This window comes from Eumetopias jubatus, unplaced genomic scaffold, assembly GCF_037043125.1.
Source record: "Eumetopias jubatus isolate StellerSeaLion01/CBP00866 unplaced genomic scaffold, mEumJub1_p1.0 scaffold_1, whole genome shotgun sequence".
NCBI classification, from domain to species: Eukaryota; Metazoa; Chordata; class Mammalia; order Carnivora; family Otariidae; genus Eumetopias; species Eumetopias jubatus.
In genome coordinates this window covers 149,581,458-149,600,983 of record NW_028274807.1, presented here as the reverse complement: position 1 = coordinate 149,600,983, position 19,526 = coordinate 149,581,458, and the positions used below count along the sequence as shown (strand labels likewise).

Genomic DNA, 19,526 nt, shown 5'->3' with positions numbered 1-19,526 from the left:
CTGGCCTTATCCCCTAACCCTTGAAACCCTCTGGCCTCCAGCCTGGCTGCCCATGCTGACCCTGTTGCTCTCCAGCGGGCCCAAGGCTACTTGGTGCCACCCAGCAAGAAAGCCCCAGGACAGGGCCACCCTGGAAGAGAGCGGCCTCCAAGGCCACGGCTGCTGTCTGCACATCTCAGAGGGCTTGGGGTGGGGAGAAGTAGCAAGTAGTCAGGGTGGCCTGAGGTCCGTGCCACACCTGGGGCCCCACACACCACCAGCTGGGATCTGTCGGTAGGTGCTGGTGTAGGGCGGGGGCTACCGGGGCACCGAGCAGCCCTGGGTCACCACTTGCCGGGCACTGCACGGAGAAGGCCTCCAGCCTGAGAGGCCCCTGTGACTTCAGGATAGACTGCTGCGGGCCTCCTCCCCACCCGGGCCCCAGTTCCAGCCCCCTCTGTGAGCAGCCCTGCCTGTGCTGCATGAGCCCGGTCTCCTGCCTCCAGGTTCGGCACCCAGGTCTCTGGAGGAGACACGGTCACCCGGGTCCTTCGCTTGAATAACTCCAGCCCTTGTGGTGAGAGGCTCACGAGAGAAGCTGGGGCTCTCGGGACACACTGTGCCACGTGGCGGGCCAGGCTGGGAGGGACGCCGGGGCTGGGGGAAGCTGACGGTCCATGACCGGGACCCAGGAGTCCAGGTGGCCCGTGGTTGCTGAGGGAGGCCCCTGAGGGCCAAGATGGGGAGAAATCCGCTGGTTGGGGCTTGTCAGAGATAGCCGCTTCCGTGCATGAGGACAGGACGTGCCCTTGCCCACCCCTGGGGGCCCCCCAGTGTCACAGGTGCCCTACTCTCATCAGGTTCCCTGTGCATAAGAACAGACACTGGACGGGGACACCTTTTCTCATCCCTTCAGCCAGCACTACCTGAGCGATAGCCAGGTGCTGGTACAAGCTGCTGGGGATCCAGAGGGAACAGGACAGCGGGGTCTCTACCGAGAGGCTCCTGTGCTGATGGGTGTGCAGCCATCAGGTTGGGTGCATTGAGGGGGCCTGCTGGAGGATCGCATGGGTGGCGTGTCCAGACTGCGTCCAGGAGGAAGGATGAACCAGCGGGGCCTGGCGAAGCGTCTGGGAATGGAGAGTGTCTGGGCCACTGGCAGAGCTTTGGCAGGCTGGAGGTGGACCAGGGTTTCAGGCATCTCGAGGCTGGGCCACGAGGGCCTGAGCCAGTCTTCAGGGGCGGGGCCCAGGCAGCTCCGACTTGAAGCTCCTTGGTGCCTGTGAGGAATATGCAGCGGGGGAGTGCCCGTGCTTCGGGTTCCTGCTCCGTCTGTCCGTCGGGTCTCGCCCATTAGGAAAGGGGCACTGAATTCGCTACTCTAATCAGCTTTTTCAAGATCTCCTGGCATTTCCAGGGGCACCTGGCTGGCTCAGTCGGTAGAGCACGCGCCTCTTGATCTTGGGGTTCTAAGTTCGAGGCCCATATTGGGTGTAGAGATTACTTAAAAATAAGAGCTTAAAAAGAAAATCTGGTGTTTCCAGCAGTTTCACTTCTTAGCTGCTGTGTTGTTAGATGCATTTGAGAACTGAGTCTCATCTTTGTCCTTCCCCGTTTTTACCCTTTATCACTCTGATATGTTTCTTTGTAAACAACAGAGAGCTGAGGTTTTTAAAAGCCCAACCTGACATTATCTTTTTTTTTTTAAGATTTTTATTTATTTTTTGACAGAGACACAGCGAGAGAGGGAACACAAGCAGGGAGAGTGGGAGAGGGAGCAGCAGGCTTCCCGCCGAGCAGGGAACCCGATGCGGGGCTCGATCCCAGGACCCTGGGATCATGACCTGAGCCGAAGGCAGACTAAGTGACTGAGCCACCCAGGCGCCTCAAACCTGACATTATCTTTTAATAGCAAAATTCAGTCTATGTACTTCTTCCTTACTTAATGACTTTATTTTTCTACTTTCTTTTGCTTTTTGTAACTTTGTGCCGTTTTCCTTTTATTTAATTTGGAATTTCTCTTCTACCTTCTTGTGTTTTGGTGGTTCCCCTTCTTATCCTCAGGGCTCATCATCACATGCATATTTCTGTCTTTACTGAACTTCGGCGGGGGTGGGGGGAGGTCGCTGGGGGCCTTGGTGAGGGGGATTTGGTGGCTGTAAGCGGCAGGTGCCAAGGCAGCAAGTTGAAGAAATACGAGCTCAGGAGTGTGGGCCTGTTCACCAGGTCTCCCGCAGGGCTAGCCACGAGTCAGATGTTAGCGGGGGAGTGGTTGAGGGCAGAGTGGGGGAGGCAAGGGTGCACAGGGTCCTACAAGCGTGCTGGGGAGGGAGAGAAGGGGGTTTGGAAAGGTCATCTGGCAGAGGGAAACTGTTCAAGGTGGGGAGACAGGGCGTGGTTGGCCCCCCAGAGAGGGGGTGGAGGCGGACTGAGGTGGGAGGGAAGGGGGATGGCTTAGATGCCTGCCGACAGATGGGGGCGTTGCAATGGGACTTCGGGGCCGTCTTGATGTGGGGGCTTCGGGGAGGTGAGCTGGGGCCAACAGCCCAGTGCCCGGGGGTGGCACAGGTGTCCGAGAGCAGGGAAGGTGTGACAGCGGGCCGAGGGTTGGTTCAGTTCTCCAGCGCTAGGCTTTGCCAGGTGGGTAGAAGGTTGAGGGTAAAGGGGGATGAGAATCCTGGCAAGACGGAGGTTGACATGGTGGCATCCAGACTATCCCAGCCAGGGAAGGAAGGGAGTGCAGTGGGAGCTGATGGAGGGGAGAAGACAGGGAGAGAGAGCCCCAAGTACCCGGAGTGGTGCATTTGGATGCGAAGGCCTGCTCCTGGGATCCAGCGGGTAGGGCTGATAGAGCCAGCTGATATAGCCTGTAGACTGTTCTCAAAATGAGAACCGCCTGGAAGGGGCATTAAGAAGGCAAGGCCCCCTCCACCCTGAGAATGGGAGACTAGGCAGCAGCAGGGGTTGTGGGGAGGGGGTCCAGGGACGATTGGCCTGCCCCTTCCTCAGCCCTCACCCCCCTCGCCCAGACATCCGCCTGGACTGGGAGACCTACACTCCAGAAGACAGGGAGGACCGACTGGTGGAGCTGCTGGTGTATTATGGGCCACCTTTCCCGCTGCGGGACCAAGCTGGGAATGACCTCTTGTGCCCGGAGACCCCTGAGAGCAGCAGCTCCTTCTGGTCCCCAAGCCCCTTCAGCGCGTCGGACTTCAGCCACGAAGCTGCCCAGGCTGTGAGCAGGGGTGGAGGGACAGGGCGGGTTGGCTGCTGAGTTGGGGCCAGTGAGCCTTGAGCCTGTGTGAGCCCCGGCGACTCCCTGATGACAGGCCGAGGACCGCTGCAGTGTCAGCGACAGGGCCCGGCAGAAGCTCATCTCCGTCGTTCTGCAGGAGCATGACGGGGTGCCCGCCGACCACCTGTACAGCATCAGCCCCAAGCAGGTGGTGAGTCCAGCGGGGCTGGGAGCTGCCTTGCAGAGTGCTGCGTTGGCGGGCGGGTGGCCAGGGGGTGGCACTGAGGCTGCCGTCTGTGCCAGGTGGTTCCTGCACGGGGCAGCAGCACCATCTCCATCTCCTTCTCACCTACGGGCCTGGGCACCAGCATCCCGCACAAGGTGGCGTGCGTTGGCTACGCCCTGGGCTTCATGAGCTTGGACGATGAGGTGAGCCCGCCTGGCCCGGGGGGCATGCTGCCTCCTCAGCTCAGGGGCCACCGGCAATGAGGCTTGGGCTCCGCAGGTGGAAAGAGAGCTTCCGGGGAGGAGGCGTCGCCTGCAGGACTTCGCCGCGGGACCCCTGCGACTGGACCTGTGCAGCTACGTGCGGCCCGCACAGTGAGTTGGCGGGGCCTCCCGTTAGCCCCCTGTGGGGAGCACCTGCACTCTGGGAGCAAGAGGATGGCAATGGGCGGGAGAAGCCAGCAGGTGAGCCCAGGCAAAGGCTGGCTAGGGCCAGATGAGCGGAGGGGGACAGCCAGGAGGCCCCTGGGGCTCAGCCGTGCTCCTTGCCGGCAGGCTCAGCGTGGAGGAGCTGGACTACGGTGGTGGCGTGGAGTTCCGGCACCAGGCCAGCGACCTCATCCCGGAGTGGCCCTGTACTGGGGTGAGTGTGCCGTCTCCCACCTCCACCCCCACCCCCGGGCCCTGCCGGTCTCCCCAGACCTCAGATATGGCCGTGAGCCCTCCTACAGTCCGGGTCCTCCTGCCCCCGAAGTGCCTCCACCCCAGAGCCATGGGATCCAGGAGGGGAAGAGATGCATCCCCGGCCTCCGCCACCCCTGTGGCCACCCAGGTGCTGAGTGAGCTGCTGACCACCCACCACCTGAAGCTGAGCAACACCACCGAAATCCCACAGTACTTCCGGCTCCTGGTCTCCAGACCCTTCTCTGTTTCTCAAGAAGGGGCCAGCCGCAGCCGCCGAGCTCCTGGCCAGGAACGGGGGTGTGAGGAAGAGCAGGCCACCGGCGGCAAGCAGCTGGTGCTCCACCCTCAGGAGAACATGCTGGTCAGTGGGGGCTCTGCAGGCGGTCACCCGGGCCAGGGGTCACCCTCCCCTCACACACACGCACACGTGTGCACAGACGTGTGCACACCACCGTCACGCGCTGGTACACATTGGTGTCCAGACACCGCACACCCTCATGGCGTCCGCTCCCGCAGCCTCAGTGGGCGGGCCCGTCCGCTCTTCCAGGCTGCACTTTGGTGTAGGTGTACCGAGTGCCTGCCGCGGGCTAGGTGCCGTGCTAGGTGCCACACTCCCCCAGGGACCTCACCGTGGGGGGCGAAACAGCTATGGAAGACAGAAGGGCGGGGTCCCCTGGGCTCACTTCGCCTTTGCTCCCTTCTTCAGAGGTAAACTGAGGGGCAGCCCCGAAGCACAGCCAGAGGTCCTGTTCCACCAGGGCACCCATGAAACCACAGGCTGTCACCAAGTAAAGGTCCCTTTAAAATGCCTCAGGGAGCCCCAGGGCTCTTGGAGAGAGGACATTTCCTAAGAGTACTACCTCGCACCCTCCATGTGCTGACGGAACCCGGGCATCTGGTCCTGAGCAGGATTCTAGCCCCAACTCAGTTCTCCATTGTCCTCGGCACCCAGTCCTGCCCACACCTGTGCCTCCACTCCCGCTGGGAGCATTTGATCTCAGCAAATACCACTGCCCCCGACCCTGTGCCCAAGCAGAGCCCTGGCATCCTCCTCCCCGCCCCCCCTGACCAGCCAGCCCCCACATCCTGTTGTTGCCCATCCTCAGTCTCCGTGTCTCCCCACTCTCACCCCACACCCGCGGCCCTGTTCATGCCAAGGGGTAAAGGGCGGTTTGCTTGTAGTCTCCCCCTCGAGGTCCTCAGCTCCTGAGGGCAGGCAGGGCCCTGTCCCCAGCACTAAGGGTGCTGGGCACAGAGCGGGGCGCCGTGTCTGTGGACCGAATGCACCGGACAGGCTGCGGGGGCCGGGCCGGGCCGGCTCAGTCTGGGCTGGCCCCACAGGCTGCGTGTGGGCAGGAGCCGAGCTGGGGCCTTGCCGGGCAGTGAGGGCCGCGGAGGGAAGGACGACGGAGCTCCAGGTGGGGAAGCCGCCGCTGGCCTTCGGCAGCCTCAGGTGACAGGCTTGTTCATATCTGCTCAGGTGAACGTGTCCTTCTCGCTGTCCCTGGAGCTGCTCTCCTATCAGAGGCTCCCGGCTGACCAGATGCTGCCCGGAGTGGACATCCGGCAGCGCGCCAGTGGGGAGAAAGAGATGGTGTTTACTCAGAACCTGCTCCTGGAGTACGCCAACCAGACCACTCAGGTGAGTCCCAGGCCTGCCCCATGTCGGAGAGGGCAGAAACGGGCCAGACTCTGTTCCCGTGGGTCAGAGGAGGGCAGACCCCGACCCGGCCTTCCGAAATCAGAGGAGCCCCAGGCCTCGCCCTGAGGGCCCGGTCTGCCCTGGAAGAGGCCTTTCCCTGAGGACACACGTGGAGAAATGAGGGTCATCCTTCCTTACCCAGCTCAGCTCAGAACCAGGTGAGGGGCCGTGGGGTGGGAAATAGGGAAGGCTTCCTGGAGGAGGTGCTCGGCATGTGAAGCCTCCCAGTTGGAAGGTACAGGTGAGGAACAGAAAGGAATAGCCTAAGGGCTGGATTCCAGGGAGGCCGGAAGGGAGAATCCGTTTGTGACCAGGCAGGCCCTCCAGCTTGGTCCTTGGGCGGCTGCTGGGGCCCGGGGGCGGGAAGGCTGAGCTGATGAGGTGTGTATGGTGGTGCCTGAGGCTGTTGTGGGGGGACCGCCAGGAGCGAGGACGGGTCAGCACACAGGTGGGGCCTGAGGCCAAGGGAAGAGGTGAGATGGCCCAGAGCCCAGGAGGGGCAGAGGGCTGGGCCTTGGGACCCCAGGGGCTGGGGGAGGAGGGGGAGGGCAGCCTGACCAGGGAGCAGAAACCACCGAGCTTGATCAGGGCAGGGGGAGGGGCGGCGGAGGGAGAGCAGATGGCGCCTTTGGGAGCCTTTACCGGCGCAGACCCCCACCGGCCGTGGTTTTAGAGGCCGGCGCCAGCCCCCTACCACTCGCTGTGGTGCTGCCCATGTGTTCCTCCGAAGCTTCGGGACTTGGGGTCAGCAGGAGGGCACGAGGGCCCCACACTGCAGGCTCTGTCCCCCTAGGTGGTGCCCCTGAGGGCCACGGTGGCCGTGCCCGAGCTGCAGCTCTCCACCAGCTGGGTGGACTTCGGGACCTGCTTTGTGAACCAGGAACAGGTCCGGGAGGTCTACCTCATGAACCTGAGCGGCTGTCGGAGCTACTGGGCTGTGCTGATGGGTAGGTGGTACCTGCGCACCACTTCCCCCGCAGGCCGGCACCACCTGGGGGTTGCCACAGATGGTCGGTTCCCAAATCCCATGTGACCCCAGGGTGCCTCGCCCCGTGGCACCGGGCCGGACCAGAGGTGCGCACCTGAGTGGCGGGGCGGGGGCTCGCCGGGGCGGTGCACGGGGCTGCCTATGCTCGAGCGTGCTCCCTTCCCTCGGTGCAGGCCAGCAGGAGCCGGACAAAGACCCTGTGGCCTTCAGGGTATCTCCAAACAGTGGGCTGCTGGAGGCACGACTGGTCAATGCCCCCCCAAATACCATCACCCTCCAGGTTTTCTTCACTGCCAGGTACTAGCCTCTCCCAGCCTTGCCCACAGTCCAGAGCCCCCTTCCTAACCCCAATAGGTGACTGCCCCCAACCCCACAGGAGCAGTGAGCTGTATGCGTCCACGCTGGTGGTGGAAGGTGTGCTTGGTGAGAAGGCCTGCACCCTGCGGCTCCGGGGCCAAGGCTCTTATGACGAGAAATATGTGTCACCCCACCAGCTCTGAGGCTCTACCCTCAGCCCCCCAGCTTTGCAAATAAACCATGACCTAGAGCTAAGGACCAGGTTTGCTGGGCAGGGGTGCACGCCGGAGGACCCCCCAAGCAGCTCCGGGGAGGGAAGGGACTCCCTGGGAGGGCAGTGCCCTCAGCACACAGCTGGGCTAGAGGCAAGACCCCTGACGGCCAGAACTGGCCCTTGGGAAACACCACAGCCACCAAGATGAGAATACATATTTATTGTCCGCTGCACTCCTCACCTCCAGGACCCACACGGTGGCCTGGGTGACCTGGCAGAAGGCAGGCCCATACTGTGTCACCAGTGCTCACGTTCATCACGGTGCCGCCTCCACCACCACCACCAGGGCAGAACTAGGTGGGGCCTTCCTCAGTTTCCGGGGTATTCAAAGACAGCAGCGGCTCCCATCCCGGTCCCGATGCACATGGACACTACCCCGTATGCCCTGGGGAAGCAAGATTATGTTGGCTGGGTGAAGGCACCAAGGGCCAAGGCCTCACCACTGAGCTCTCCCCAGACTGCCCACTTGAGCCAACACACACGGTGGCAGGTACTTGCTGGAGGCCAGGGTGCTCTTCCCGCTGGCCCCCAGGGAAAACGGGGGTCACGGCCCTGTGTCCTCCATTCAGAGTGTGTGTGCATGTATGCCTGCCCCTCAGTACCCCAGCTGATTACCTCTTCCCACGGCGCTTCAGTTCATTGAGGAGTGTGATGACCTGTCGAGCTCCGGTGCAGCCCAATGGGTGGCCCAGGGCCACTGCACCCCCCAGAGGGTTCACCTTTTCGGCGGGGAGTCCTAGCTTCTCCACACAGTAGACGGCCTGGAAGGAGGCAGAGCATCAGCTACAGTTCCCTCCCCAACCCCTGTACCCAATGCCCACTGGCTCCAACTTGGCTATCCAAGGCCCAGGCAACACTGAGAAAGGAAGGCTCACCTGGCTTGCAAAGGCCTCATTGATCTCAAAGATGTCCACGTCATTCACCGTCAGCCCTTTGGGTTGGGGGAAAAGACCTGAGCTGACCCAGTGTCCCCATCCCAGGCATGGCCTAAAGGCTGCTTGGTGTGTCTAATCCACATGGGCAGGTGGGTCCCCAGCTGTGAGGTCAGGAAGGGCTTGGGGTACAGGGGCTGGCCTGACCCACCTTCACTCTGCAGCACTCACGTGACCGCCCCCCACACCAGCACCAGCACGACAGGCAGGGGTGGGACACAGATGCAGATTGCGAAGGAACCACCTTACCTGCTTTTTGCAAAGCTACAGGGATGGCATAGGCAGGTCCAATGCCCATGATGTCAGGTGGGACTCCAACCACCGCATAGGACCTCAGGACCCCAAGGATGGGAAGGCCCAACTCTTCTGCCTTGGACCTCCGGGCCAGTAGGAGGGCAGCTGCCCCATCACTCACCTGACTAGAATTTCCTAGAGGCAAATCGTGCGGGTTAGGACGCATCAGGGCAGGGCGGAGGAGCTCCACCTGCACACCTTGCCTGGGGGCTCCAGGCTCCCAGAGAACAGCCCGCATGGACACTGCCCCTCCTGGCCCTCCCCTAGCCCAGTCTCACCAGCCGTGGTAGAGCCGCCCTTCTTGAAGGCAGGCTTCAGTTTGGCCAGGCCCTCCATGGTGGTGTTGGGGCGGATACCCTCATCCTGGGCCACGGTGATGCTCCTCTCGGTGCCCTTGTCATCTTGGACCGTGGTGGTCACAGGCACAATCTCAGCTTGGAAACAGCCCTTGCTCTGGGCTCTGGCTGCCCTGCCAGCACCATGGACAGCCAGGCTCAGGCTCCCTTGGGGTCCCTTCCTCCCAGGGGTCCCTTCCTTCCAGGGGTCTCTCCCACTGCCTCTACCACCCCTGCCCACTGGGGCAGACAAGCTCAGGCTGCTAAACATGGGGACACGCTCGCCTCAGGGGAGCTGAGGGCCCCTCTTCCCCAGCCTGGGAGTGGGAGGCCTGAGGCCTTATGGGGCCTTCTTTGCCATCAGCCTCCTATCTTCAGATCCTGGCCAATCCCAACCTTGAAGGGCAAGGGGAGGTTTAGATGTGGTGCCTCCCCCTTTGAGCCCTTCACCCAAGAGGGACTGAGCCTGCTCGGTTCTCTGGGCCAAACTGAAGACAGAGCCCCAGGAATATTTGTGCTGGGTTCTACCAACTTGGCTCTTCTATCCCAATGGCTCAATTTCATCTGTTCCCCAGTTTCCACACATTTAAAATGACATACACTAAACTATGTAATGAATCTTAGTATTTAAACAGTACAAAAGCACAAAGTGTTTTTAGGGTGATCCTTGCGATCATATGCAAGATATCAGCGACCAGGGGTTTCCCCTGGGGAAGATTCCACAGTTTTCACCAAGTTTCCAAATGCTTCCTTGACCCCAAGTGCCTATGAACCACTGCCTCAGAGAAGCCCACTCCCTTCTTTTGCTGTCACCTCTGGGCACCTGGGGCTTGTCGACCTCAGCCTGCCCCTGCCCAGAGGCCTGAGCTCCTGGGGGTCTTCTGATGCTACCCCAGACCCAGGAGTGGTCCAGAAGCTGGGATGCCAGGGTCCCCAGCAGTGCAGGCCCTATAACCCAGGCTATCTAGAGAAGCCTATGGCTGCCATGTCAAATCACCAAACCACAGACAATCAGAGCAGAGTCCTGGCCCTCGTTAACACTCCTGATGAATAGATGGGGAAACTGAAGCCCAGCTAGGGAGAGACTCAGGGTGAGTAGACAGTAAAAGGACACAGAAGAGCTACCAACGCACTTCCAGCACGTCCTGGTCCCTGCCCACCTCTCCCTCCTGGCAGGTACTAGGCTTGGAAACCACTCGCTGCCCAGCTGTAGCCAAAGGGCAGCTCCACCTGAGGCCACTTAACCTAGCCTCAAAACCTCACTCTCTAGCCCCTTATGCACTCCCCATCCCAAACAGCACTCACTTCTGCTGGGAAGCCAGGGCAAATGTATCCTGCTTCTCCCGCGAAATGCCGAACTGCTCAGCTACGTTCTCCGAAGTTATCCTAAAACAAAACCAGCACACCGTGGGGACGTGCCCAGCAGCCTGGGGGCCTGGGCCGGGCCGCAGAGCTCTGCTTGCAACTCTGGGTCCCTGCGGCAGTAGGCAGGGGAGGACAGGAGGGCCGGGCCACGCCATGGAGACAGAAGATGACTCTGGGTGGAGTGTGGGGGCATAGGAAGGGAGGCAGCAGGGCTGGCCGGACCCCAAGAAGCTTGTACACCAGAAAGGCCAGCCCAGCAGAGGGGCAGATGAGGGAACAGGTGGGGACACGAATGGGTTACCCTTCACCAGCTTCTCCTATGCCTTGAGGAAAGCTGCTCTCGGGCGCGGGGGAGAAAGCCCCACCCCTCCAGGCTTCCTGCTCACTGTGACCAGAGCCAGCCCTCACCCTGGGGACCCACAGCCGCAGCTGGACCTTCCCACCTGGGCTTCTAGCTTTAGAGACTTCCCTGGGAGGTGGGGTCACTGGATGTGGATGCAGCCAGGGCACTAGCCCTGTCTTGAGCCTCAAATCTCACCTTCAGGGGAGCCATGACTCCCTGCTTACGAACCTGGGGGGGATGGCCCAGAGGCTCAGCGACGTTGGCTGCAGAGCTAAGGTGCCGAGCAAATGCAAGGCACTGTGATGTTGCATCTGACAGGACCCAAGCCCCCTCACCAGTGTGTTTCAACTCAAAGCCCTTCCACTTGAAGGTCCTAGGCCTCCAAGACTTTGGCATGCAGCTGCCATCGTTCCTTGTGTGACTGGCCCCTCAGGGTGGGAGTGACAGGCTGGGCCATGACTGGAAACCCAGAGGCACAGAGGACCTGGAGGCCTCAGGAATGGGAAGTCAGGGGCAGCAAGTCCCATCCCCATGGCCCAGCAAAGCAGAACAAGCCCGAAGGCAGGAGGCCACCAGATGATCCAAGTCTCTGTGCGCCTGCTCCAGGCCACGAAGGGAGCTGAGGGGGCACACTCACCCCATAGGAATCAGGCAATCTCTGGCCTTCTCCTTCTCCACCAAGCGCGAAGTGATATTTCCCGGGTTTCCCCTGTCAGCCAGGGACATGGACTCCACCCTGAGGAGGCAGCAGAGGAGGTGGTCACCCTCAGGACCCCTCCAGGGATAGCTATGGCTCTGGGAAGTGCTGGGAAATAGCCAGGGGGCCCTGGGAAATCCAGCAGGCTGTCTGGGAACCCCGGGCAGGGCCCTGGCCAGCAAGGCAGAGCTGGGGTGCAGGGCTGCTGGCGCCCTCCACCCCCACGCCACGGCAGAGCGCTGCATGGCCCACACCCCCAGGCAGGCTACGCTTCCCTGTAACACAGATGCTCCCACAGCCGGCCAGTCCACAGCTCCCAAGGAAAGCCGCCTAGTGCAGGCCACGACCAGGCAGCCGGGCTGCGCCCTCAGGCGCCACAGGTTCAGAGGGCAGAAGAGCCAAGTATTCTAAAAGCCACAGATCAAAGGGCCTCTGACCTGCACTGACCAGGAGGTGCTAGGAGCTCAGAGGAAGGCAAGATCTCAGTTTAGACTGGTCAAACAGGCCTACAAGGGCTGGGGGTGGGGGACGGGACCTGGGTGGTGGAGTCGGTTAAGCGTCCAACTCTTGGTCTTGGCTCAGGTCTGATCTCAGGGTCGTGAGATCGAGCCCCAAGTCCAGCACCAAGCTCAGTGCAGAGTCTGCTTGGGTTTCTCTCTCGCTCTCCCTCTGCCCCCCTAGCCCCTGGCTCGGGCACGCATGCTTTCTCTCTCTCAAATAAATAAAGCTTAGAAAAAAAGGCCCTCATGGAGATGCAGGTACATAGGGCCTCAAGGGGTAACATGTAACTTCGAATGCTTTTCACATGCCCTGTGCTATTTGATAATCTTTTCAGATATTAGAAAGCTTTCAACATCAGTCACATGACATATGTCCCAGAGTGGTCCTGTTATTACTGCATTTAATATTATCAACTTCAACAGAACTGAGGTAGTTATCCCCATTTTATAGACGAGGACACTGAGGCCCAGAGAGCTGAGTAACTTGTCCACAGTCACTCGGCAGGGATCCAAATTTAGGTGTCTGGCCCCAGAGCCCATTCTCAACCAGGATGCCCTGGGCATGATCAAAGCCTATGGGGGACAATCTTGGCCCAGACCCTCAATACTCTAGAAACATAGTCTTTAACCTGCCTGGGATGGCCTCTAAAGAACTCATGAAGACTCCAACCTTCTCAAGTTACCCACACCTGTCCCTCCCCCAGTAAGATAGAGGACCATGAAAGAAATCAAAGGACAGATTGGCAGTGGCCCTTGCCTGGCCGAAGGCTCTGCAGTGTGGTCTCTGGCTTTATTTACAAGTGCAGACAACCAGTGCCAGGCAGCACAGCCCCGAGGCGGCCCAACAACACTCCAATCAAATGCTACAAAGAGGAAATGCAAGAGAGAATGTGTCAAAGTCCTGGGGCTGCTCGCCTTCCAGAGCCCACCAGAGCCCTGGCTTTGCCTGCCTCTCCATACCAGATGCCTACCCCAGACTGGACCCCAGGGCCCTTCCCCTCCCTGGAGGCACTGCCTAGTATGCCTTCTGTGGCTCCAGGTGCTACAGCCGAAGACACAGCCGCAGCTGACAGTGACCAAACCACCACAGATCTGACCATGCTCCTCGGAGCCGGCAGGCAGCTGCAAGTTTCTACCTTGGTACCAAGGAGGGAGTCAAGGGGACTGACAGCCTCATAAAATGAACGACTAGTCATATAGTAGGCAACTGCTACTGGCTTTAGGGAACCAAAACCGCAACATCTCTCTCAATAGCATCATAAATCAACAAGGGCCACACAAAGAAACCCAAGGGCTATACTTTCTCAAAATACTTGCATTTTCCAGCCTGACAAACTTCCAAGAAAGCAAGCTTTTAAAAGTCAGTTCCCTTTTCCCACTAGTGCTGAGAGGTGTGAGCAATTCCTGAGCACCCAGAGCTGGGGCCTTACTTCTAAGCTGAATTTGTAGGAACCTACTCCCAGCCATCTGCCTAAAAGGGCCAGGGGAGAGTCCTGCAGTCGTGGCCTCTGAGAACTCAGGACGTGAAAATTAGTTTCATTATTAGAAGTTGATTAGTAAGCTCTGGCAGAAAGAAATTCTTACCCACAAGCCATGCCAATGTCATAAGACCCATTTCTGATGCCACCTGCAACAAAAGCATTTCATAAACATTCTTTTATCAGAGTCCATCTGTTCTGGAAACAGAGGAGCCTCTTCCCCACCTGGTCTCTAAATGTGACTCAGCCCCAGCCTCAGAGATGGTAAGACCCAGGTGTCCAAAATGGCTGGGTGCAGTGGCAAGGGGCTCTCCCAGAGAGTCCTCTCAGAAATCCCTATTGCCTGCCCAAAAGACAGTGACCTTGCTGACCCAAACCCAAGGAGCCAGGACCAAGGCCAGGCTGTAGCAGGGGGCACCCACCCCATCACAACTTACCAGCAATGTTGGCCACTGCTTGGAGCCCCGATGAACACTGTCTATTGACAGTGGATAAAGGCACGGTCTCTGGGATGTCACTAAAACAGAAAGGGAAACCACAATCAGCCCGCTCTCCTCTGCCAGGCTCTCAAGGAAAGCAGGCCTATGCTCCTGGTCAGTAGGACTGTCCCATCAAGGGGTGCAAAACCAGGGGAACAAACCAACAGCCCTGTCGCCACTCCAGGCCAGATCCATACTGGGCAGACCCCATCTCTGCAGGTACTTGCTCCCTAGGGCCCCACAAACACATGCTCTTTCCTCCTGTGATTCTCCTCAACCAAGGTCAAGAACAACCCAAAGGCAAGGAAAACTGGTTGGGCTACAGGGATCCTTCTTTCTCTCCCTTTGAAGATTTAAAAAAAAAAAAGGAAAACTATATATCCATTTCCTCCAAACAAATAGAGAACAGGATCTGTTGCTGGGACAGAGAACCAGGGCAAATAAAATAAAATAAAAAAATGAATGAATGTCTCAAGCATGAGGCCAGAAACCATCAGCCTTACCAGTAACTATATACCTAACCCTTTATGTTCCCAGTCTCTCTGGAAGGTCTGTTCCCAGCTGGACAAAGAACCCTTGATGGGTACCAAGCATTCTAACATCCCTTGTTTGGGTGTGTTCCCCTAGGTTTCCACACTGCTCCCAGTCCTAGAAGCTGATGGGGCTGTCCCTCCTGATGTAACCTGCCCTGACCAAGGGTACTAAACCCTGGGAAAATCTCCAGGCCCGCCTCAGACCCATGGACTCAGAACTTCAGGGGGTGACTGTGCTCTGGTGATGCTCTGGTGTGCAGCCAGGGTCAGCAACCTGTGAGCTAGTGCCCAGGCCAGGCTCTGCTGAGAGCCTCTCAGGTGGGTAGCCTCCTAGGCCCATGCAGCCTATGTAACCCTTCCCAGGTCTCCTAATTCCTTACCAGCTAGTTACTACCTAGTTACCACCTCTTCACCCAATCTACCAGCTGTTCACTAAACACCTGCTCAATATAAAGCACCACCTGAGGAATACTGACATGCCCTAGAGGATGGCTGACCAACACAAAGAAAATGAATCAGCTAGCAGAGACTGAAATAACAGTGCAGAGAGAGGAGGTAGGGAGAGCACTCCAAGGGGACAGAATGACCAGCCCAGGGAAGACAGTGGGCAGACAGGCTGGCTGAAAGAGGAAAAGTCAAGAGGCGCCTGGGTGGCTCAGTCGTTAAGCGTCTGCCTTCAGCTCAGGTCATGATCCCAGGGTCCTGGGATCAAGCCCTACATCGGGCTCCCTGCTCCGTGGGGAGCCTGCTTCTCCCTCTCCCACTCCCACTACCCCTGCTTGTGTTCCCTCTCTTGCTGTCTCTCTGTTAAATAAATAAATAAAAATCTTAAAAAAAAAAAAAGAGGAAAAGTCAAGGCAAATGAATAGCTGGGAGATAAGGCTGGATGGTAAGTCCGGAGCCAGATAGAGGGAATCCTTGAACTCCACGCTAAGCAGTCCAAACCTATCCTAGGCCCTAGAGGTTTTGTCAATTTTCCTGTTCCTTCACTGGCTAAGGTTCCTATTATTTCTTTTCCAGGTAGTAGGGAGTGCAAATTTAAGTGGTTCTTAAATCTACACATGACAATAATTTAAGCACTCCTCCCTTGTCTTGGGACAGCAAGTGGTGAGGGGCAAGTTTCCCAGGGCCCCTCCTGGGCTACCCCTCACCCCAGGGTTCTGCCACATCGCCAAGTCTCAGCTGATGTGCTATGCCTTGAAAGTCTCAGCTTGCTCAACTAGCTTTAAAAAGCTCAAAGTCACTCTTCAGTATGCCTTTCTGGTTACCTGGCAAAAAAAGGACAGAGTCCACACTTACAAAGACAAAACAACAAGCTGACTTTAGCTAAATCATCAGGCCACAGAGAGCTTTTGCTCTAGTCTCAAAAGCCCTGTTGGTCCTGGTTCAGCGTCGATAATGCAACCTTCCTTCAAAGTAGGGCAAGGGCACCTGGCTGGCTCAATTGGTAGAGCATGCAACTCTTGATCTTGGGGTCCTGAGTTCAAGCCCCACACTGGGCATAGAGGTGAAAGAAAAGAAAAGAGAAAAGAGAAAGAAAAAGAAAAAAAAAGAAAAGAAAAAAAAGACAATGCCAAAGTAGGGGAAAGGTAGTGTCCACAAAAGCAGGGTGCCAAGGACCCTGGCTGCATCCAGGTCTGGCGTCCAACCTGATCCTCTTCCACTCATAAGCCGAGTTCCCTGGTGCCTGAGGTCTGCTCGAGTCAAACCGGCCAACACACAGCTAGAATTAGAGAAGTTTACCTCAGAAACTGAGCGATTCGGGCCATGATTGCTCCGGCCCCCGGCTGAAGCACATTTCCTGTGGACAACAAACCTTTATTCAGTGCCAGATAGTGTTCTAGACACTACGGTACAGTTGTGAATAGTAGAAAGGGGACATTCCAGATCTTTCTTCAAGCTCCCAGCAGCCTCCCTTCGAGCTCTGGAATTTGAAGGAGCCCGTCATACAGCAGCTCGCCCCGGTCATACAATTAAACCCAGTCCCCAGGCGTTGCAAGCTCCCTTGACCTGCACCCTCCTTTCCCAAATCAATGCACAGAGGGCAGGAACGCTGCCTGCCTTTAAAGGAAAGATGGAAAGAAGACTGTAGCGCAAAGCTTGCAGTCAAACGAACTGGTCTTGTCAGGAAAATGAATTTCTGAAAACACACACCTGAGTGTCCTCAGCCAAACCCTGCTGGCATTTCAGACGTGGAACAGTGGTTCCCCACCTAAGGATGGCCCCTACTTGACAGGAGTCTGGCCCTGTTCTGTTGTTTCCAGGCTAGAGGAGTAGGGTTGGAGGTAAAGGGTTGGACTGAATGTCAAGGGGCCCTGATTCAGGTCCAATCTCTGCAGCAAATTTCCCAGGACCTATTGTCTCCATCTGTGAGCGCGAGGGGCTGAACTACATGGTTTTTGATGGTCCTTCTGTCCTGTGGTGGCACAGGCAGGATGGGTTTGAGAACCTTGACCCCTGTCTCCTACGGTGTCCGCAAACTCCTGTGCTTGGGTGTTAGAACGGCATGGAGATCGCTGCTTTCCATCATACTTCACAGGCAGAACGCAGTTGGGGAGGGGGCAGAAAGTGCCTGGAGGCAGGAGGGAAGGGTAGGACCTAGCCTTAGCCTCCGTGCACTGCATGGAGTCCCTTGACATTCCCCTCAGTGAAAGCACCTGGAAGATGCCTGGAGGGTGAGGAGGTGTTTGAGGACGGCTTTGGCCGGATGGAGCGGGAGGAGGACCAAGCCCAGGGCCTGGGCAGTGTGCTCACCCACGCAGATATCCCCCAGCTGGGCCGGGCTCAGCTTCACGTCCCGGAGAACCGCGGTCATGACGGCCGAGAGAAGCTCGTCAGGGGTGGTGTCCTGCAGCGGGAGGCGCGGCCACGGTGATCCCCCGCCAGCAGTGCACGGGGGTCCCGGGACCTCCGCTCCCCCACCCCACCCGAGAGACACACAGGTCACAGCTCGGGCGCGGAGGCACCTTTGGCGCCGAGGGCCCAGACCCCAGCCCGCTCAGGCCCGCCGTCTCCTATCCGGCGCCGGGTCCCAGGGGCCTCACCTTGAAGCCGCCGCGGCCCCCTCGGCCAATGGCCGTGCGCCGCCCGTGCACCACCACCACGTCGTCGGCCGACACCCGCGGAGCGCCGCTCAAGCACGGCGCGGCCTGCGGCTCCGGCATCCCCCCAGAATGGGGGTGGCCCGTCAGGTGGCCTAGCACCACCTGCAGCCTCCGCATCGCGTGACACGGCCCAGTAGACCCTCCCCCCACCACTCCGCCTGGAGCGGCGTAGACGCAACACAGACCTCCGCCCGCGCAGGCGCGGAACCCACGCTGCCCTGACGCTTTAACTCTGCTCAGAGCCCCGCCCCGAAGTCTCGCCCACCTCCCACCTCAGCCAACCAGAAGGGGTGGCTACACCTCAGGTCCCGCCCCCTGCTTCTAATCAAACCACTTAAAGCAGAGCTCTTGTTTTGATGGCGAATCTTTCCCCTCAAAGCCCCGCCTGCCGTAGCCCCTTCCAAAACCCCGCCCAGAAAGACGCGCAGGAAACCTTTACCCTCGCAGTCCTGCTTGTTTAAGAGTCCTCTCAGAGTCTCGTGTTTTTTTGTTTTTTTTTAAGATTTTATTTATTGGGGCGCCTCGGTGGCTCAGTCGGTTGAGCGTCTGCCTTTGGCTCAGGTCATGATCCCGGGGTCCTGGGATCGAGCCCAGCTTCCTGCTCAGTGGGGAGTCTGCTTCTCCCTCTGCCCCGCCTCTCCGTTTGTGCTCTCTCCCTCTTTCTCTCTCTCTCTCTCTCAAATAAATAATCTTTAAACAATTTTTACTTATTTGAGAGAGCGAGCCTGAGCGCATGAGCTGGGGGAGAGGGGGAGGGGGAGAATCTTAGACTCCAAAATGAGTACCATCCCCACTTGGGGTTTAGATCTGTAGGCGCTGAGATCTTGATCTAAGCTGAAACCAAGACTCAGAAGCTCAACCGACTAAGCCACCCAGGTGCTGCATAGCCCTTTCAGTATCTTGAAACAAAGTCCGCCATTGCCCGGGCTGTTTCCCCTATAACCCTGCCCACTGCAGGCTACCAAACCCAAGAAGAGGAGCCGGCCAGCACCACCCCCCAACCCGCCCGCCCACGGCTTCCTGCTTGGGAAGGAGGCAGGGACTCTTAATTCCTCTTACCCCCTTGTTAGTTTTCTCTGCGGTCTCCTGCATCTCAGCACTCAAGCTGAGGATCTTAAATAATTCCCAGAGGCCCCAGACTCTTACCCCAACGTGCTTGCGCTCTCTTGGGAAGTCTTTTCGAGAACACAGAGGGAACTGGGGACTCTGGTGCAGCAAGAGAACAGACTGTATTAAGTTGCTGAGATGTGACAAACTCCCTATCCCTATTCATGCATTTATCAATTTTACAGTAGTTTGGGTTTAATTAGTGCCCACCTCCCACACTAGGCTGGGGTCTCCACCAAGGCAGGGAGGGGCTTGTATCCGGGGTGCCTGCAACAATGCTTGACACTTAGTAGGTGATCAATATCTATTCAATGGAAGACCAGAGCTCCTCAGGTCAGGACTGTGTTTCCCAACCTCCCGCCCCCCACAACTCTAAAGAGCAAGGCCAGGTGCCCCCTTGACTCCCAGTGGTAATGTGTTCCCTCGACCCCAGAGGGTGGTGGTACTGCGTTTCTCCTAGACACCAAAGGCCAGGGTGCCCTGTTACCCCCAACCCCAGAGGGGTTCCCACCTTTCAAAGGCAGGGCCATGGCATGCCTCAGACCTCAGAAGGGAGTATACCCTTTCCCACCTCACCTCTGGATTGTGCCTTCCCAAGAGATCCAGGGACGAGCATGGTGGGGGGGGGGTGATGTCTCCTCCTTTGCCCCCTCCCCGCCATCCTCAGTTCCCCCACACAAAGGATATGATTCTACCAGATCCCCCACAGAAAGGATGTGATTCTACCAGATAGATCCCAAAGAGCAAGGCCCCTATTTCCTACAACCCCCAAAGGAGGGTCGTGAGACGCCCCTCCCGCCCCCGCACTAGACCCCGAAGGACGGGTCGGTGGGCCTCCACGGACCTCAATCGGCAGGCCCCCGGTTCCCATATCCCCTGTTGCCCCAGACCCCGAGAGCGGAGGTGGGGCATCCCCAACTTCACACAGCTGCCAGGGCTCCAGATTGAAGCGCAGGGCGGTGCTTCTCGGAAACA

The 19,526-nt window shown here is 58.5% G+C and overlaps 2 protein-coding genes across 5 annotated transcripts in view; one reads left to right on the top strand and one right to left on the bottom strand.

The window, feature by feature from the left end:
* DLEC1 (DLEC1 cilia and flagella associated protein) overlaps positions 1-7,360 on the top strand; it is a 72,268-nt gene extending 64,908 nt beyond the window's left edge. The window contains exons 27-37 of one of the 2 annotated variants that reach the window (XM_028107221.2): positions 486-556; positions 3,009-3,214; positions 3,309-3,425; positions 3,518-3,643; positions 3,720-3,814; positions 3,995-4,082; positions 4,272-4,484; positions 5,604-5,765; positions 6,619-6,772; positions 6,987-7,110; positions 7,190-7,360. In XM_028107221.2, coding sequence (XP_027963022.1) covers positions 486-556; positions 3,009-3,214; positions 3,309-3,425; positions 3,518-3,643; positions 3,720-3,814; positions 3,995-4,082; positions 4,272-4,484; positions 5,604-5,765; positions 6,619-6,772; positions 6,987-7,110; positions 7,190-7,313 — 1,480 coding nt within the window. In that variant the 3' untranslated portion in view covers positions 7,314-7,360. Of the gene's footprint in view, positions 1-485; positions 557-3,008; positions 3,215-3,308; positions 3,426-3,517; positions 3,644-3,719; positions 3,815-3,994; positions 4,083-4,271; positions 4,485-5,603; positions 5,766-5,868; positions 6,773-6,986; positions 7,111-7,189 lie in introns of those variants that run through there. The other variant, XM_088026716.1, reaches the window with a different exon arrangement.
* Positions 7,361-7,529: 169 nt separating this feature from the next.
* Positions 7,530-19,488, bottom strand: ACAA1 (acetyl-CoA acyltransferase 1). 3 transcript variants are annotated; one of them, XM_028107227.1, is made up of 13 exons: positions 19,396-19,488; positions 18,591-18,650; positions 17,095-17,188; positions 16,084-16,141; positions 13,766-13,845; positions 13,435-13,477; positions 11,291-11,389; positions 10,251-10,331; positions 8,889-9,079; positions 8,566-8,745; positions 8,260-8,315; positions 8,000-8,145; positions 7,530-7,769 (listed from the first exon to the last, which is right to left on the bottom strand). In XM_028107227.1, the coding sequence occupies exons 1-13, from the start codon at positions 19,420-19,422 to the stop codon at positions 7,694-7,696; spliced, it is 1,191 nt and encodes a 396-aa protein (XP_027963028.1). In that variant the 5' UTR covers positions 19,423-19,488; the 3' UTR covers positions 7,530-7,693. The 3 variants fall into 3 exon arrangements, with proteins under 3 accessions (XP_027963028.1, XP_027963029.1, XP_027963027.1); XM_028107228.2 differs by lacking the exon at positions 19,396-19,488 and adding an exon at positions 19,128-19,355; XM_028107226.2 differs by lacking the exons at positions 18,591-18,650; positions 19,396-19,488 and adding an exon at positions 17,385-17,680.
* Positions 19,489-19,526: the final 38 nt, after the last annotated feature.

Bases quoted from the DNA above. Each gene is read 5' to 3' on its own strand.
- ACAA1 (XM_028107226.2), bottom strand. From the start codon at position 17,561: ATGCGGAGGCTGCAGGTGGTGCTAGGCCACCTGACGGGCCACCCCCAT. The intron at 10,332-11,290 runs GTGAGTGTGCCC...GTTTTGTTTTAG, and splicing joins GATTGCCTGATTCCTATGGG to GATAACTTCGGAGAACGTAG. The intron at 9,080-10,250 runs GTGAGTGCTGTT...TGGTGCTGGCAG, and splicing joins GCCCTGGCTTCCCAGCAGAA to GGCAGCCAGAGCCCAGAGCA.